Source organism: Beta vulgaris, chromosome 1 (genome assembly GCF_026745355.1).
Source record: "Beta vulgaris subsp. vulgaris cultivar EL10 chromosome 1, EL10.2, whole genome shotgun sequence".
NCBI lineage: Eukaryota > Viridiplantae > Streptophyta > Magnoliopsida > Caryophyllales > Amaranthaceae > Beta > Beta vulgaris.
The window spans coordinates 20,984,128-21,003,101 of NC_079202.1; the positions used below are offsets into that span (position 1 = coordinate 20,984,128).

An 18,974-nucleotide genomic window follows, 5' to 3' on the forward strand; every position below is an offset into this window, starting at 1 on the left:
TTAACCTTCATATTCGATACCCCAAATTCTTCCATTCAATTTGAACTTTGTAGGGTCTACCTCGATACACAAACGAACATATTACCCCCTATCCATGGACTCTGTATTGCGATCGATTTTGATGACTTTACCAACATTTTCACCAATTTTCATCAGATATTTCTTATCAAAGTACTCCACTGAAAGATGAGTGATACGAACCCAAGCAATAAGAGTCTTGATGGGGGCTTCATCAGCTACAAAACTGGGAACCCACTTCTTAATAGTTAGGTAGCTCTCGCCTATCGTACACGGACCTTGAGTGAGCAGGAATTTATAATCATCCATATTACTAAACCTAACCATGTAGAAAACGTGACGAACATCTGTGAGAGCAATGTCGCCCTTCAGGCTCCCTTTCAACCAAAGTCTTTTCATTAACACTTCATAATTTAGCTTTCTGTCAAACAATTTGATACTCAAAGCATTTTTCAAGGAGTTCGCAGCCGCCTCTTCTCCTCCTCAGTCCACAAAATTGTAGGGAAACTTTCATCCTTTGAGTCACAGTCTAATGAAATATCATCATCTGATGTATTCTCATCCTCCAACTCATCCACGAATAAGGGATTATGGCACCCCCCCCCCCAATTCCTCTCGCTGCTTAACTATACGAAGTTGGCTTCGTTTTCAACTGGAGGATTATCCTTTCACCTTCAATTTGTTCCATTTAAACATCATTTGAATCCACAACTAAGATCATCACTATCTAGTCTTTTGACTGATCCACAGAATTCCGCTTGAATTTCTTATTCAATCTTTGAAGCAAATCTTTTTCCTCTAAAGAGATATCATTTTCGCCTTTTTCGCCCTCTCCGGCCTTTTCACTCAACATTTCTTCTATTTTCTCTTAATCCAAAACAATAAATGCATCGGATTTAAGTTAAGGTCTAGTTTTTTTAGATCCAATTAATGCGATCTGACATGGTTCAAAATCCAAATGGGTCTAGATTTGGGTCTTATTGGACCATCGCCACAGACTAGTACAACAATTAACATTCTTACTACAATTAACTATATTAGTTAAGAGATCCTTTGGCCTTAAATCATGAAAAGAATGAGTTAAGATAATATCAGTTCACGGAGAAGAGGGGCTGAGGGAGCATAATAATAACACTAATGATAAACTAAACTCAAATGTAATAAAATCCAATATTTAGACCTTTGTCCCAGTTTTTTTACAGGAAATTGCCAACGGTTACAATTTACAAAATATGTCAATCTCTTACGCTTTGAATATAATACCGCAGTCATCGCTGCTTACAAATATGCTGGAAATGCTTGTGTGATTACCTCAATGATTCAGCAGCAACACAAAAAACGTGGAAAAGACGAATATGTCAACCTTGAGCATGAGTTTGAATTCATGGCAATTTGTTCTATACTCGCTTTTTCGTCCCTTTAAAATTAATTGCAACACTAATTTACATAAAAAAGACTCACTATTATTTTATTATTTTTCTCAATTAGACCCTATTTTCTTTCTTATCCACTTAATTCAACCTGCCTTACATTTCCTAAATCTCCCCTTTCCTCCGACAGAAAGATGACTCATTTACATTATACCACATCTACTTTAGACTAGAATAACACAATGGAGAAAAATCTCCTACGACTCGGTGCAAAACCAAAAAAAAATTCCAATTCTGTGATATAAGTATATAAAATGCGCTCCTATGATACCTGGTAACAATTCTACCGTCGCCCCCATCCCTACCGCTTCGACGTTTGATTTACCATCACAAAATTAAATGCAATGATATTGCTTGATAACTGGGACTCATGAAAATGGTCTTAACCTTCTTCCATATATTGAAATTGGGCTTCCAACATTATACATGTATACATATATGACAGATGCTACACTGAAAGTGAAATGCCTAGAACTTATATGCACATGACATGGATGGAACCTAAAGATGACTACTAAATGCATGGCCACATGAAACACCAGAGATATTCTATACAACCCCAGATTAGCTGGGAACGAGGGGGAAAGGGAGGACTAAACTACAGAAGAATCATATGTTGATTCTAACATGAGTACGTATGTTTTGTACAGAATGTTTCTTATTTTTACAGGGGTAACTGGATACCTTTTCCAGCCACTTCGATGCACAGTGCAGTCAGCTTGTTGAGTTGAACACTGCACCACTGACCACAATGAAAGATGTTTTTAGATGCATGAAATGATACAGGAAGAACAAACCATTGTCTTCCATATTTTTCTTCTCCATTAGAAAGTGACTCAGAAACCTGACTTCTCTGGTGAGTATGACTATGTATGACCTGCAAAATAGGAAAAGACTGATATTGGTAGGAGAGACAAGTTTGTAAACTATCAGATGTCAAATTACATCATTGCCTGAGTATAATAAAATCATAAAAACTAGTGGAGCAAACTTAGAGAAACAGGGGGGAGATAGCTTTGCTTTTACAGCTACTACTAGGAGGTGAAGCAATGTGATCATTGCCACAAACATGCATTGAATTATGAAATACTTTTCTCCATAGCGCATTGCTCATACCAACTATAGATGTTTTCTACTCAGCCCTGAAACCTGGTTTTATTAAGCTTAACTTTGATGGCTCTTCTCATTGTCTTGAAAGATCACAAGTGTGATTGCATGGCAACCACATTTCCAACTCGGCAATAGTTCTTCTCTACTTGTTGAGGCCACTTCCCCCAAGGAATGGCCTTTTTTAATTGACTATCATACAAGGCTCTAAACATATCATTATAGAAGGGGATAATCGTAATCTAGCTATCATTAATATGTTACAGGGTCAATACCAATGTCCATGCACAATTCACCAGCTTAGGGATGATGTCAAAACACTTATTCTTCAGTTTAGCTTTTCAAGTTCCGCGCACGTCTACAGAGAAGCTAAGGGAAGCTAATGGTGTTACGGACTATGTTGCTTCCACAGGTCACTTGCGACAAGCTCATCAAGATATAATTTTCTTCCTAGATAGCAAACTTTTCTTATTTTTTCTGTTCTTAGATATATCAGGGTTCAGAGATACTTCCTTAATTTTCTGTTTCCCTTTCCATCATATATAAATATACATATTGTGCATGACCAGATAAAGGGTGCCAACTAGTCAAATACAGGCAAAACACAGGAAAAAAAGATGTATGGTTCCCTATAAACAAGAGACACAAAAGAATCATGTTAATATTTGAGGGGACATTCGTTTTAAATATTTTTTTTGGAGTCAACATGTCAAACATGAGACAAAGTCTCACAAAATTGTGTACTTTTAGACAGAAAAACTCCCACAAGATTATACTTAAATTTAATGATCTCAACTGAATTCTTTCCCCTCTGTGCAAGGTATGATATTATATCATTGTAGGGTAGGAAGAAAAACAATTTACCTCTAGAATGCAAAATAATAAACTTGCAAGGCTAGATCTGAAGCCCGCCACTCAAGTAGCAGAACTGCTGCTCTTAGTCCCGCTGCAAACTAAGGATAACTGCAGACAATCACAAATTCGGTCAATAAATATGCTCAAATGTCGATATGCCAAGCTCAGATGTACTACCACAGGACTTGCCTGAATTAGTCTTCTCACCCATTTACTTGGTCAGAACCGCCACCTTGAATGAATTGAGGAGAATGTCCAGGAACCATAAACTGAGGTTGCCCAGAAATTGGGGAAACCACGCCTGAAAAAGGCAGCCACATATATTGTTATTGATTCTTAGAGAAAACTACAATCATTATAAATACAACCCATCTTACTCTGTACGCAAAAGAACCTTTTCAATAAAGAACATGCACCAAATGCTGCTACTAGTAAATTTGATAAAATTGTTATAGCTACCATCAATAAGCTGATAACCAGCATACTTTCTGTTAGCTTGCCAACTCATTTTACGATTCACAAACCCACAAGTCCATTACAAAAACTTGAATGCAATATTATCATAGCCAAGAATAGAAGTCAGTAGACTTAACAGATAGGTACCGAAATTTGGAATTGTACGAAATAAAATATGATTCTGTATTGGTCCCAGGAAACAAAGATAGTACCAACACTACTGAACTTTTAATGACTCTGCAGCTCTGTTACACTTTGTTTGGCTAGGAGGAAAAGGAGAGAAAGTGAGCGAACAGGAAGAGAGGGGGGGACAAGTTCCCTTGTTTGTATAAAGGGTTGGGGAAGAAAGGGAAGGGAGAGGAAAGGATCCATTTTTCTCTCTTTAATAAACACCATCCCTCCAAAATTGTAGACATATGGAGGGAAAATGAAGCTCCACCTTCCCCCTCCCTTTCTTTCCCCTCCCCTTCCTCCTCTTTCCTTCCCCTTCCTCCTCTTTCATTCCCCTTCTTTCCCTTCTATGTTGCTATCTAGACAAAGTGTTACTCTCTACCAGCAAGTTACAAGAGAGATACCAGTTACTCTGAGAAAGAACACCTTTACACTTAATGATAGGGGGAAAGGTAGGGGAGGAAAGCGGAAGGGACAAGTTAGCTTGCAGTTTTCTTCCAAATCTTTCAAACTCTGGAAGGATTTTTATTATTAAGAACGAATCCTTCCAATTCCCTTCCCTTCATGTTGTTTCTAAACAAGGTAAAATGAATCTATTTCTTCTCCTCTCCTTTCCTCTCCAAATTATCTTATCCAAACAATTTATTAGGGATGAGATCTCGAAGAAGCTACATGGATCTCACTCAACAAAGACCACTCCAAACAAAAAGAGGGGAAATCTATAGCCACCAAGACCTACCACCGGTTGATTTAAGCCCTATTTATTCTATGAGAGCAGTTGGTCATCTTCCCAAAAGCAATGTTCTAAAAGCCGCACCTATTTGAGTCACAACTTGCTCAAATATGTTGCCCTTAGTCATGACAAACTGACTCAAGTTGGAAAGGCTCGGCCCATATTATTTTCCTGAGCTGCAGTTACAGCTGTTGTGATAATTTGAGTAGCCAAGGTTCCGTCCTTAGCAGCCTCAATCATACGTGAACAGAAAGTTTAAGCCATAGTAATCAAGGACTAATCAAGATACTCTCACATGTTAGAAAAGAGTAAAAAGGGTAAATTTGCAATCTTTTTATCACGTATTGCTACATCCAAGTGGGCACCTACAAACAACAGCATTTTAGGAATCAGGAATCAGGAATCAAAAATTCAGAAGCCTGTAGCCACCCAAAGAACGCTTTAGAATTGAAACACATACAACACTAACACTAATTGTTAGAAAGACGAGTGATACAAATTTTCAGAACCAAAATAATTACTTTTAATAGGGAGAAAATTGCCTGGATGGTATGGTGATTGAATGCTGGGGATGGGAGATGTCATAGCATTCACACCAGGACCACCGAAATGTAAGATTTGGTGGCTTGGCATTGAATAATTCTGCATAGGTGTATAACCACCCCCTTGACCTGACTGGCCAAACTGTCCATAAGGATATACGGGTGCACCTGGTGTTCCAGGAACTCCATACAGCTGAAGGTACTGCTGACCCAGATATGGGTTGTAAACGCCCTGTAGAAACAAAACGCACAAGGAAAAAGATAAGGACCAAGGACAAGACAACACATTAACTACAATGAAAAGCTTAATTGAGCATCTTATTCTGGGGTATTTTGCAAAGCTAATTACCTGAGCATATGCATAATCAGGTCCATATGGCTGATACCTGTCCAGATAAACAGAGAGTGACCAAAATGTCTTTAAAAGTGAAAGGAGCGCAGGGTGAAAAGAGGAAGGGAAACTAAAGTAGACACTGATATCTTATTAGCATTGCACAATTAGAGTTAAGACTTAAGATTCTTACGACTACATCATTGGTTTCCTAAATTTCCTCACAAAACCATCACTAGCAGCAAGAAGAATTTCCCTAAGAAGAAACTAAAAGAAGAAATAATGCACTCAATATTTCTAGAAATTAAGCACCAGAATTGAGGCCTGAATGTATGATATCTGAGTAGATATCAAATAGAACCCCTCTCATATTATGCAATCAAATTATTGAACACCCATTCAGTTAAAAACTGAGTAGGATGGGTACAATCGCTCAGGCATAATGATATTCACATCCCTGCAAGTATTGATTAAATCATAGAAGTATCATAACGCAGCAGCAAGATCAGAAAGTCCCAACTTTAAGCAATGACTAAGCAAACCTCCGAAACCGAAACTATGAAAAACATTATGCTTACAAGTTACATATGTAGATAGAATGGACATGGTAAACGAAAAGAGAGTGAAATCAAAAGAATAAAAAGAAGTGCAGATATATGAGCGCCTCGAACATGGGAAAAGCACACATTAGTAAAGCTAGATTATTTCAAATTGAAATTGGTGCAGGCCAGAATAATCAACAGTCGGCAAGTCTATGATATCAATCTTCTTTTACTACCATAAATACAGTTATAATATTTAAAAAAGATGCAATGTGGAACAGGCCTTAAAAACATAAGCAAAAACCTACCCATACATAGAGTATACATATCCTTGCTGGTAGTTGTAAGAGACTGGCTGCTGGTACCCAACACCTCCCATTGAAGCACGAGGTTGTCCAATATAAGGGCTAGGTGACCTTAAACGTCCTATCAGAAATTTCCATTAGGCCAATCAACCAAAGACCCCAAAATAGCAAAAGATCAGATGTAAATTGAAAATTGGCATGTATAGGAATAAAAAAGCCGTAAACCCATCACAAATAGAATAAAATTAGTATCAAACTACAAAAATGGCACTCGCGTAACATTGCGCGAAAAAGAATTTGCACTAAAAACATGTGCTCACTGAAGAATCCAATTAGCTTGTCATGGAAGCATACAATCTCTATTGGTCATACTAGACTTGTGGTCAAACATATAACAATGATATTTCATGAAAATCTTAAGATTTTTTGAAAACCAACTATGAGCCATATGACAACTGAATCAGACATTAGGGTCCAGCCAATGCATCCAACCACTTGTACATATGCACACCTCCAAAAAAAACCTTCGAATGTTTTTCCCTCCAAAACTAAACCATTTCAGCTGCATATGGTAATCAGGGAAGCAGAGCATAACAAAAACACCCTTCCAAAATCAAAAAGCCTGCACCAACAATGGCCAGCCTCCAGCCACCTCTCATTGAGGAAAGAGATGGGAACCAGATTCTGCACCTTTGTAACACATTATACAAACTAGGAATCAACGCTCCTGGAAAATTACAAAGAGTGTTCAGCTTATTCAAATTATTGCTCACGCAAAAGCTCAAACCTTCATCATCCAAATGATACTGAAAAAAGCGAAGACTAAGAACTTTGGAACTAGTGATTGTAGAAAAATATATAAGAAAAGTTGCCAAAGTGATCAAATAGAAAACTCTACTGTCAATATTATGAAAGAACGGGTATTACTTACCTCATGTTTGAGGATGATTTATTAATGTTTGCTAGAGCTGATGTTTCTTCCAATCATCTTCAATTTCAAGCCTTTACTCTTTTCTCTCAAGCTTCTGGTTTAGAGGCTAACTTAAAAAATAGTAATATCTGTATTGGGGCCTGGGGGAGTGTCACATGTTGCTAAACAGGAGCTGTTAGATTGCATCAAAACATATTCCTGAAGGTAGACTGCCTTCCAAGTACCTTGAAGTTCCCCCGTCTCCTAAAAAGCTAGACTATTCTCAGTGTATGCCTCTTGTGGAAAGGGGTGGCGGCAAGGGTGAAGTCTTGGAAAGCTAGACAACTGGGTTATGCTGGTCCAATACAGTTAAATAGAACCTTGTTAATGGGAATGCAAACATACTGATGCCAGATCTTCTTACTGCCTTAAAAGTCTGAAAAGATATTACATGTTGCAGAGTGATTTATGGACTGGAGGGACTCAGTTCTTCCGAAAGGCTCCTGTCAGGTGGAATACTTTGTGCATTCCCAAATCTGCAGGTGGGCTAAACCTCAGGACTATCTTTGCTTCGGAATAAAGCTGTTGTCATCAAGCTTTTATGGGCTCTATCCTTTAATAAGGACACATTAAGGCTTAGGTGGGTGTATGCTGATACACTAAGTGGAGCACCATTGATCTTATGAGCACCCCTAATACATGCTCTTGGAATATTAAAAAGATCCTAGAATCTAGAATTGTTGTTCATCAAGCTGGTGGGTGGCATAAGGCTTTAAAGCATAACCAATTCAGCATTGGCAAAAAGCATAATAGCTATCATGGGTGATTTTCCTAAGGTACCTTGGAAAGAGATTGTTGTGTAAAACTAATGCTAGCCATAGACATGATTTTATTACTTGGCTGCTATTCTTCGGACTTCCCAGTGTAGAGGTTAATTACGATTAGGGGCGTGTTCGGCACTAGCGTTTCAGGTACCGTGTAGAGGTTAGACTGGGTTAAAGCACTCATTGAAAATTTTTAATAGTGTTCAGCAAGGTAGTGATTATAGTAGAGCTTAGCAGTTAAGGTAGAGGTTAGAGGTCAGGTAGAGGTTTGGAAACGTAAGCATTATTACCGTTCCAACACAAGGCAGTAGCAGCGCAAATTGTTTTCTGTCTTTTTTTTTTCGTTATTTCCACCTTTAATTTTCTAATAGGCAGTAGCTCTACTGTCTGCTAACATTGGAGGGGGATTTATTAAAGTGTTTCGGCTTTAATTGTCCTAAAAATGAGTATGTTGAGTATAATGAGGAATTTTAGTAGGTAATTTTTTAATATTTCAAGTGTATCTTTTATATTTAAAATTGATACAATAATCCCACCTTTGCGCCATCTTCTCTAAACAATCCCACGTTTTAGTTAAGTAGGAATCATCCTAACTTTAGGGGGGTATCATTTCATATTGGTCTCATGTGACCCGCAACCTATTAATCAGGTAAACCATTGTTTTTTCCTCCTTTATGGCCTTTTTCTCTGCCATAATTCTTTTTCTTTCTCTAATTTCACCTGTTGATCATAAATTTGTCATCACCAGATTACCACCAGGATCCAACACTCTTTCACATAATCTTTTCCTTTTTTTCCATCATTATAGTAAGCTTGAATGTGGGTGATTTTTAATACAAAAAAAAAATGCAGTTTTTGTATTGTGAAGCTGATTATCTCTATTAAACATGTGAGAGGTTTGGACTTTCCGAGCATAACTATGAATTCAAATACGTCATTGATGGATGCCCATAAGGCCATATTCTTTTGATCTTGTACCCACTTGGGGCACTAGCTGTTTGGTTATGCCGTGTTTTAGTAATGATAAAAAGGAAATGATTATAAAGCTGCAATCCCACTAATCAAATCAGACTAATTCATACACCAAGCACAACGATTGAATCATGACCCTAGTCATTACAGAAATATGATGTGACTTAGCTTACTAAATTGGAGTATTTTGTAAATGAAGAGATAAAAGAATGGTTCTGTACTATATATGGAAAACTACAAAGTATTCTTATCTGAACATTAGACTTGTATAGTCAAACTTGTGTACTTATCTATGAGGATGTTCTTTTGGCAAAACTCGTATGCTTGTGCATATAGTTGGATTATAGGTATTTTTGCAATTCTAAATCAAACCAATGTGGTTATCTAAAATTCTAAGGCATAAATGGCTCTAATGGTAGTTATTGGGATGCCTCTAATGATAAACAAAACACAGGGGAGAGAGTAAGGAGAGTAAGGTACTAATTAAGTGTTGAGAGTTTTTGTAGTGTATGCATGGATGCTTAGAGAGTGAAAGAGAGAAAGAGAAGAAATAAGGACGAAGAATGCTAAGGGAAGCCAGGTAAGAGAGAGATAGCATGGGATGAATTTCAGTCTTTTTTCAATAAATAAAAATCATTAAAAAGCTTGGGGCCAATGATAATGTGACATATGTTTGTTTTTACCTACTTGGCAAATTAATTCCTTATTCCGGTTTGGGACTGATATGAGAAGACACTTATCATAGTTGGGATTATTCCTTGTCAGTCAAAAGGTGGAACTATCTCGAGAAGACAGCACAAAGGTGGGATTATTGTTACCAATTTTTCCTTTAAAAAAATGCGTACTTTTTTCCATGAATAATTCAATTAGACATTAGAATACTTTATCAAATCATCATTATAATTAATTTCACAATTACATATACGTCGTTCATTGCTCTTCATAATTGAACAACTACTTTTCAACACCTATACTTAATAGTTATTTTCACATCTAGGCTCTAGTAGCTACTACCCCCACAGCGAACAACTACTGCAACAACTAACCGCTACTATAATAGCTAGTTTTCTCAAATAGGGCCTATGACTGTAATTTGCGTCAAGTGTCAAAGTGCTTATGAATCCCATGAACAATTAAATTTTTTAGTGTGCTTACTCTACAACAATATGGAAGTTTTTTCAACTACTGCAAATCCCCAAAGATGCTATGAAGTTTCAAGATGAGCTTGCTCATGCTATAAGATTTAGTCAAAGAAATTCCTTACAAGCAAAGCAATATACACTACTAGCCTTATATGCATGCTATGCGTGTGAAATCGTAAATATTTTTTAATTACTTCTAGTAATAATTTTCGTCAAAAATTGAAAAGGGAATTGTAGTTGTCAATCTTGCGTTTTCTGTTCGCAAATGATGAGAAAGAGAATATAATGAAGAGGAAGATGATCTTGTAGTGTAACTTGTTTTTGGGAGTTAGAAATAAATTAGAGATTTTCATTTGTAAATATGGTTGGCAGTAACCCTTCTCTTTTTTTTTCCCTTTTCTTATTATTTGATGTCCCCTATGTGTTGTCTTATATGATAGAGAAACACAGCATTTAACTTAAAAGTTTTATGGATTCCAGCAGGCAGCAGCATAGTCCATAACCTAAACCAGATCATTTTTAAGAGATTTTGTAGATGCTCTCATGATGTATGACAGCTTTTAGTTGCTTAGTTTTCTTGGTTCTCCAAGCACATGAAGAGTCCCATCCCCAAACCTTCCTGGAAGGTGGGGGAGCTTAGGGATATTGATGATTTATTTGTTTAATTGTATTCTCTCTTTTCATCAATGAAACTTCAAGTTTTTGAAGAGAAGCCACATCACCTAATTTCCTATATAGTTAAAATTCAAGTGTGATATGAGGTGAATAAGTGATAGAACAAGAAAAAGATAGAAAAAACAAAAAAAAAACTCCCAAAACCCAAAAGTACCCATTCCCCACCGCCGTCCAACAAAAAGGACATCAACCTTAACCAAGAGGAAACAAAAATAACGATGTCTCGGAAACAAACTTCCATGGACAGTGATGGAAACTCCAAGCCAGCCAAAGCATGCCAACTACTCATGTAAAAACCCAACTTACTCTTGATCACCCCGTGGGCCGTGGCAATATGTACTAGGAAGACAAAGTCCATAGTAAATCCCCAAAACTGGTTTCTCAATAAAAAGATGTTGTTAGACATCATAGTCCAAAAAGTCAAACGTCCTCCTCTCCTTGGTTGACAGGTGAAATCCCAAGCTTCAAGAATAATTGAATAACCTTTTTATGCCCAACAACCCCTGCCCAAATAGAATCCCTGGTGCTATTTAATTTTTTAGCTTCACAAATCAATAGTACAAACAAGATGGACCAAAGTTATTCTCCCCACCCCTCCATAAAAGAAATATCTAACCAAAGTGATACTCCCTCCATTTCATTTTAATCTACACACTTACACTTTTCACGCATACCAATGCAAAACTTTGAGGACATATATCTTTAGTTTTGTATTCGTAAATATTATACAAAGTACATATTAATAAACTACATGTTATGATGAATCTAACAAGATCCCACATGACTATATTTTCATCCGCGTATAAATCACACATGATGGTCAAAGTTAAATTTGTGAATAATGTAAAATATCAAAGTGTAGCAATTTCAATGAAACGGAGGGAGTATGACATGACTAGGAAAGGTAGAAGAATCCAAGTTGCTTATTCAGGTTAATACGAAGAGCAGAGAAACATAAAACCTTAACCGTAACAAGCACATTCTTGAACTTAAAAGAAAATCCAAGACGAAGATAATAGAAGCACCAGCAAACTATAAACGAGAAACAAATATCCCTTCTCTCCTTTTTGACAACAACAGCCCAGCGTATATAACTTTCATCCTACATGCAAATCCAAAGCTTACCACGCACAATACCCCAAGAGATCATCCAACTATATACATAAACCATAACAGCAAAGTAAACTGAAAAGGAGATATGGTCACTTTGTTTCACACCTTAAAGTACAATATATCAGCTAGGAGCTTCCCATTAATAATAAAAAATCAGCAGCAAAAAGGCATCTTGAAAGAGGCGGTATCCAACAACCCCCAAAACCCTTGCAGTTGCACTTCCAGAAATCTATCTAGAAAACCTCCAGACTTACCAGGTAATATGATTTGTCATACTCCAGTTTAAAGTTATCTACTTATCAAAGTGGGCAAATTTCGTAGAAAATGCAACAAGAATTCTCCTTGCTCATACATCATCCTACACAAGCTATATCCCCATTGAGTATAAGATACCACCAACAGAACTCTATTACAGTGCATAGCAGCTGAATTCACAAACGTTCCCATGCCACGCAAAATTCAACTGATAGAAAGACCAAGTTTTTAAGAAGATTTGCCATTTTCTAGAAGCAGAGGAGAGCAAATGAAATAATCTAAAAAGCAACCAATGACACAAACAAGACAGAGCAACAAATTAGCTAAAATACCAAATGAAAGAGCAGGTCTAGGTCGTCCAAGTGAAGCCAAATTACAATTGGCACGCCTCCCATCGATAATTGGTGTTGGGTCCGCACAAGCTCTCCTTGCAGCTTCAGGGTCCCGGAAAGTCACCTACACCCTCCATAGCACATACACAGATACACAACCAAGTCACTTCACACTATTATTTCCTGATAAAATGCAACATTCCAAATTCTCAAATTGGGCAAATTTCGTAGACAAGATTAAAAGCATATTCTTTTCTGATGCAATTTTCAAAACAAATGTGTGCTTAGGCAATTTGAATATCAAGATAAGCCAGAAATTCAAATGATGAGGTCATCCTACTAAATTATATTCTTAAACACTTGGATCAATAATATATATTACCAAATATAGAAGGTAATGAAAAATTACATTCACATTAAGAACAAAAATGCCGGTTCATCTCCGAGATGAACAAATTTTGTAAAACAGATGGCATTTTCGTAATTAGAATGCCCCTAATATACAATCAAAGAAGTCAAATGAACCGTCCTTAGTTTTCTTTTTTTTTTTGCACTTATATAAACACGATTTACTTTAATGTTGTTAGTCATATACAGAGTGGTACAATCTAAACATGCAGTCGTAGTTGGTAAAATAGAAGATTCGATACATAATATATTTCTCCGTTTACCGTTTACCTAGGAGATGAACCGGCGGCGGCCTCAACACACATTTATAATATAAAGTGAGAAAAAGGATGAAAATACTCACAAAACCATAGCCCTTGGAACGACCAGTATTCTTATCAGTAATAACAACGGCTTCAAGGATTTCCCCAAATTGCTCAAAATATCTGCGCATAGTCTCACTTTGAGTTTCCCAAGCAAGACCACCTACAAAAACCTTGGTGTATGTAGTATCTCCGAACTGAGAATTCAAGTACGGAAAACCCGAACCCGAGCTTGATCCTGAACCGGGTCGACCCGGAACCGGCTGATAAGCCATCAATTTCAATTAATTGCTTATCAGAATAATTTACCCAGAAAATAAAAATGAAAGGCAGTATTTTTAGAAGAAACTAAACCCTAGAAAAACCCTAGAAAGAAATCCACAGAGGAGGAGAGATTGACCAATAAGAGAAGAGCATAACAAGGTGGGTGGGGGGGTTTTAAATTTTATTTAAAGGAATGAAATGGAAAATTCTTTTGATGAAAAAGTGAACGACTTTTAATAATTTGTAGGGGAGGCAGAAAAAAGGGGAAACTTTGAATTATTAAAGGGGGAGAGAGAAGGGACATGGAAACCAAAAGAAAAAACAAAACCCTAAATATGGTTAAAAAAAAGGAGAGAGAGAGAGAGAGGGGAAAAAGAAAAGGGTTTGTTTCAGTTCCTGATGAAGTTGAGAGGAGAAGAAGAATTGTTGGATATAGACAGGTAGATATAACAGCTGACAAGATTCATTTCGCGACGCGACTAAGGTGTTGTTAAGGATACAGGTGGGGAAAGTGGAAGGAGAGAGAGAGAGAGTTGAGAAACTGAATACAGAAGCGTTGTTGAGGAAGGAGCAAGGCCGAAGGAGGATGGAGGGAGAGAGAGAGAGAGAGAGAGAGAGAGAGAGTTGAGAAACTGAATATAGGGCGTTGCTAAGGAAGGAGGAAGGAGGGTCGGGACCCACAACTGTATTTTAGCGACGAGGCTAAGAAACTGCTGATCTGGGTTAGTTAGGGAGAGAGAGAGAGATTTTGTTGGCTTTTCTATTTTTACCGGGAAAATGAAAATGGTGGCGGGGAAATGAAGATGGAAGGTAGTTCCGTCTTTTTTTAGCCAGATTCAGGAGTTTGGATCCTCTAGAGTTATTAGAGAACTCTAGAGGTAGAGTTAGTGTAATCTCTACCCTCCATTTAAATCTATTCATCTCAGCCGTCCATTTAAAAAAAATGAAAATATACCCAAATCTGTTTCTCTCTCCTACCCATTCTCTACGGTTAGACGAGACTAACATTACCTCCACAACTCAACTTCTCAACTCCTCTCATTTCCTCTCTCCTCCTTCTCAACTCAACTTCTCCACCTCTTCCATGGCTTCGCGCATTGCATTATCCCTCTTCTCGCCGTGATGATTCCGTCGTCGACGATTATTTCGGCGTCCAAATCGCCGATCCTTATCGATGGTTTGCGATTTAATTTTCATTTCTTTGATTTTGATTTCCGGCTTCAACTCCTCGCATTTATTTATTTTTTTTGAAATTTGTGATAAATTTAGTATCATAATAATTTAGGTAGAGTTTAATTGTTATCTTGTTATCAAATTATAGTTGTGTTTTAATGAAAGCTTCATTTTTTTTTTTATTTGTGTTTTTGCCTTTTACATATTGTTCATCTTTTTATTTTTAGATCGAGAGGACGATTTTTTGCATATTGCATATGGTTCATCCTAAAAGAGTTTATATGAAATTATGAATTCAGTTGTAAATTAGATAGAGGAATTCATATCCGGGCTCTAGAAGCTGCTTGGTCAGGCCTTAAGCGGGAATTAGAACCTGTTGCATTGTGTGATTGTGTTCTTTTCATTGATCATCATAAACATTGCAGATAGTTACGTATAACAGTGTAGTTGAATCCTTTTTTTTGTCTTAAATCCTTCAATATGCAGGTGTAAGTGAGGTCTTTCGACCTGTGTAGTGCTTTGCAAAAGAGTTGGATGGTTTGTCAATATTGGGTGTGTTAATCCCAAAATTTATTGCAAAAGAAATATGAAGCTGTTATTATAATCGCTCTTCCATCAAACTCTTCTTATGTCAGGCAAACTCATAAATTTATAGAAAGAGAATATGGCTTGGGGCCATAAATTTATAGATTAGTTGTATTAATCTACTTTTTCAATAGGATTCGTTAATTTCGTCATTGCTATATTTACAAAAAAAAAAAGTGTCGAGAACAACAATGGTCTAAGATGAAGAATTGGAAGTCCTTGATATGAAAATTTGAGTAGCATTTGGATTTCCACTTCCCTCCTACATTACACATGAATAAATGATAGTATATGTTAGATAATTTGCTGTACTCTGATGCTGAGGACCTGTTTTTTGATCAGAGGCATTACATAGGAAGCTTCTTTCGCAAACGGAAACAGCGATGGAGCCCCATCTCATTGATGCACAAAGACAGATGATGTCTATCCATAAGGTAGGTCTAATGGTACAACCACATAGAAGTTTTGAGTCTGAATACATTCTTTCTTTATGCAAGTGAGTCTTGATACATTCTGAAAATGTTGTTTGCATATCATTAATAAATGTTCCCTCTTGTTGATCAAGTCTGAAAAACCACCCAGGAGCTCTAATTTCAAGAGCAGTAGGTTGAGATTTGGAACACCACCCAGGAGCTCTAATTTCAGCTCTCAACTGTTATGCTCTAATTCATTCTTGGATCTTTAATGCCTATTAGCTCAATATGGGAGAGCATTGCAAAGATGTAGGTTCAACTCCTACATAGGCAAGTTTCTTTCAAAGCAATAATTAAGAGGAAACTTTTATCCTTTAATTCGAACACAATGGAATGTACACATTATTATTGGAAAATATATTAAGCTCAAATCAGCTCACAAATGCCATCGTATATTGTAGCAGCCTTCTATAAAATAGGTAAATAAAGAAAGATAATTACTAAGTAACTCTAACACAAACTCACAATTGAGTAAAGTAATAATTCTAACTCATAAGTAATCTAAAAACACAATTAGCTGCCCAGACTATGCAAACTAGCTGCCAAGACCAGGAACCAACCAACTATATGAGTTGCATATATATATGTCGCTTCAAGTGAACATCTAGAACCAAGCAGGAAAGAACCTAGAGACCTACATCCACCACACATAAACTAAAAAAGTTAGTTACTAGTAGTGTGCTTGCATACGAGTGCACTCGCGCATACAAAGGCACACAATCACTCGCACACACACAACATATATATATGTTATCAAATCTATACAAGTAATAGTACTTACCTAGCCAATTCACATTTAACGCATCGTGCAAAGTACTTTGGGAATTATTATATGGACTGCACATATCCTTATTTTCCACCTACAAGAAGTAACACAACTAATATTATTATCCTTATTACAATAATATCATATAACCATAAAATCTTATACCTGACTTTGACTTTGGCTTTCCTTCCACATGTAAGAACTACGTTGCGCTTGACTTGCAGCTGTAGTACATTCGCCCTATATAAAAAAAATATAATAAGGTAATAACAGAAATAATTAAAGAGGTCTATTTTATTCATTAGAAATATTTTTAAGTTAGTAATTTCTACCAAGAGCAATTGAGTGAAGCTATTCTCAGAGGCTTGAGGATGTTGATAGTAAGTGCCATATTTTCCTGTATCCTGCTTTTCAACTTGCTGTGAGGCACAAAAAAAAAGAGTTAGTAATATAGAGTATCACATAACATGTTTTGAACATTTATTTACTATACCTGTGGTGGTTGATGTTCTTTACTTTGTTCACGTGATGGTGCATTCTTCTTCCCGCGCTTGCTCTCACTTGTTTTAGATGGTTGAGTTTTGACATTCTTATCATGAAATTTCTCGGTCCAACTTTTTCTTCTTTTTCCAGTCTTTTTCGATTCTTTTTTCTTCAAAGTAGCCTTGCTAGAAATGTAGTCTTCTACACCACTTGGCTGAACTTGTGCATTCAAATCAGGAACAATGGAAGCAACCCGATTGCTTTGCTCTGCTTTCATGCTTGACAATTTCTTGTTAACCTCAACAATAATATTATCCAAGCCATTATCGACCAATGAGGATACTTCTACAAAGCTATATGCTTGACAGGCAACTTTTAAAAATTTCCTACATAAAGCTCTATATCTAAGAGTAGCTTCCAACCGAGGGTCCTCAAGAACAATCCTCCCACATCTATCTTGCACGACTCCACTCCTAGCTTCTCTAGTCCAACGTTTCAAAATATATTTCTCGGGTATCAATTTAATGTTCATGACATCAAGGACCTTCAAAGCATGAGCACATAGTATCCCCAATCTCTCAAATATTCTACAACTACATGAAACTGTTTTAGTCGAAGCATCACCAAATACTTGGTATTCCGTATCAATAGAGCTATCATTGTCTAGGTTGAAGATGGCAACTCTATATTCATTGTGAAATTCGCCTTCTACAACATCCTTGACATAAGCTGCATTAGACAATTCATACTCATCTTGAAAGCTTGCAAAAATTTGAGGAGTGTATAGTTTACCAACTTGATTAAGTAAAGGAATTCTCCTCATCTTTATCCTTGGTAGATTTTCCTTCGAATCAAACTCATGATTTATTTCGTTTTGACGCTTTAGATCAAGTACTCTCTCAAATTGTTTAAAAAAACGCATAACGTCCATGTTGCATTTTAGATAATCTTTTAAATCAGAATTGAAACTTTCGCTTAATTGAGTGCTCCTCATCCCCAAGGAAAATACATTTCTCATATAACACTCCGCCCACTGTTTCTTAAAGGGATAAATGAAGTCTAACCAAGTAACCTTTTTCACTTTCCCACGCAATTCATTGAAAGCTTTTTCAAACTCTACTTCATCTTCAATGCTATACATACATGCTTTGAATTCTCGAAAAACATCAGCTCCATTACTTAACAAGTGCTTTGTTGCATTTTCCTTTATGTGCCAAGTACATAGTCCATACCACACATCCGGCATCATCTCTGAAATAGCAATTCCCATAACAATGTCTTGATCTGTAAATAGTGTCTTTGGATGCTTATTGTCATGGGTTGCTAGAAAGGTTTCAAAAAGCCATTTAAAAGATTCAATTGTTTCATCGTATAATAGAGCAGCGCCAAAAAAACTGTCTCCCTGAAATGGTTAAAACCAACAAAAACACCAAGTGGTCTATTTTCTTTATTTGTGCCGAATGTAGTATCAAAGGCAACTACGTCTCCAAATGAAGCATAGTCAATTATCATTTTTGCATCTGCCCAAAATATGTTTGTTATTTTTTCTTCACAATCCAGCTGAACTGAATACTGGAAAGAAGGGTTCTCCATTGTTTGAGAGTGAAAGTACCTTAACAAACTTCCAGCTTCCCCATACATCATATCTCTTTGGCGCTTACTCCTTAAATAATTTTTGTGATCTCGACGGGTGTAGCCAAGATTGGGTGTTCCACCCACATGTGCACCAATGAATCATGTGCTGCTCTAGGCTGAATACCAAAATCATCAGCAAGTTCAATTTCAATAGCTTGTACTTCAGTTATTT

At 36.8% G+C, this 18,974-nt stretch overlaps 2 protein-coding genes across 7 annotated transcripts; both read right to left on the minus strand.

The window, feature by feature from the left end:
- Nucleotides 1-1,825: 1,825 nt before the first annotated feature.
- Nucleotides 1,826-14,494, minus strand: LOC104900767 (uncharacterized). 6 transcript variants are annotated; one of them, XM_048645461.2, is made up of 8 exons: nt 13,465-14,494; nt 12,714-12,837; nt 6,494-6,611; nt 5,662-5,698; nt 5,292-5,544; nt 3,618-3,711; nt 3,420-3,518; nt 1,826-2,325 (listed from the first exon to the last, which is right to left on the minus strand). In XM_048645461.2, the coding sequence occupies exons 1-7, from the start codon at nt 13,696-13,698 to the stop codon at nt 3,509-3,511; spliced, it is 870 nt and encodes a 289-aa protein (XP_048501418.1). In that variant the 5' UTR covers nt 13,699-14,494; the 3' UTR covers nt 1,826-2,325; nt 3,420-3,508. The 6 variants fall into 6 exon arrangements, with proteins under 6 accessions (XP_048501418.1, XP_010686576.1, XP_048501427.1 ...); XM_010688274.4 differs by having other exon boundaries at nt 3,600-3,711; nt 13,465-14,493; XM_048645470.2 differs by having other exon boundaries at nt 3,618-3,679; nt 5,313-5,544; nt 13,465-14,492.
- Nucleotides 14,495-15,641: 1,147 nt separating this feature from the next.
- On the minus strand, nt 15,642-18,760 carry LOC104899229 (protein FAR-RED IMPAIRED RESPONSE 1-like). Its single transcript, XM_057391380.1, has 5 exons — nt 18,586-18,760; nt 17,178-18,490; nt 17,017-17,103; nt 16,850-16,924; nt 15,642-15,707 (listed from the first exon to the last, which is right to left on the minus strand). The coding sequence occupies exons 1-5, from the start codon at nt 18,758-18,760 to the stop codon at nt 15,642-15,644; spliced, it is 1,716 nt and encodes a 571-aa protein (XP_057247363.1).
- Between the last annotated feature and the right edge of the window lie 214 nt (nt 18,761-18,974).

Coding starts and splice junctions, on each gene's coding strand:
- LOC104900767 (XM_048645461.2), bottom strand. CDS start 13,698: ATGGCTTATCAGCCGGTTCCGGGTCGACCCGGTTCAGGATCAAGCTCG. Junction 5,699..6,493: donor TATGTATACTCTATGTATGG/GTAGGTTTTTGC, acceptor TTATCTGGACAG/GTATCAGCCATATGGACCTG. Junction 5,545..5,661: donor CTGATTATGCATATGCTCAG/GTAATTAGCTTT, acceptor TTGTTTCTACAG/GGCGTTTACAACCCATATCT.
- LOC104899229 (XM_057391380.1), bottom strand. CDS start 18,760: ATGGAGAACCCTTCTTTCCAGTATTCAGTTCAGCTGGATTGTGAAGAA. Junction 17,104..17,177: donor AAGAACATCAACCACCACAG/GTATAGTAAATA, acceptor TGTGCCTCACAG/CAAGTTGAAAAGCAGGATAC. Junction 15,708..16,849: donor AAAGCCAAAGTCAAAGTCAG/GTATAAGATTTT, acceptor TGTGTAATGTAG/GAGGGAAGTGGAAATCCAAA.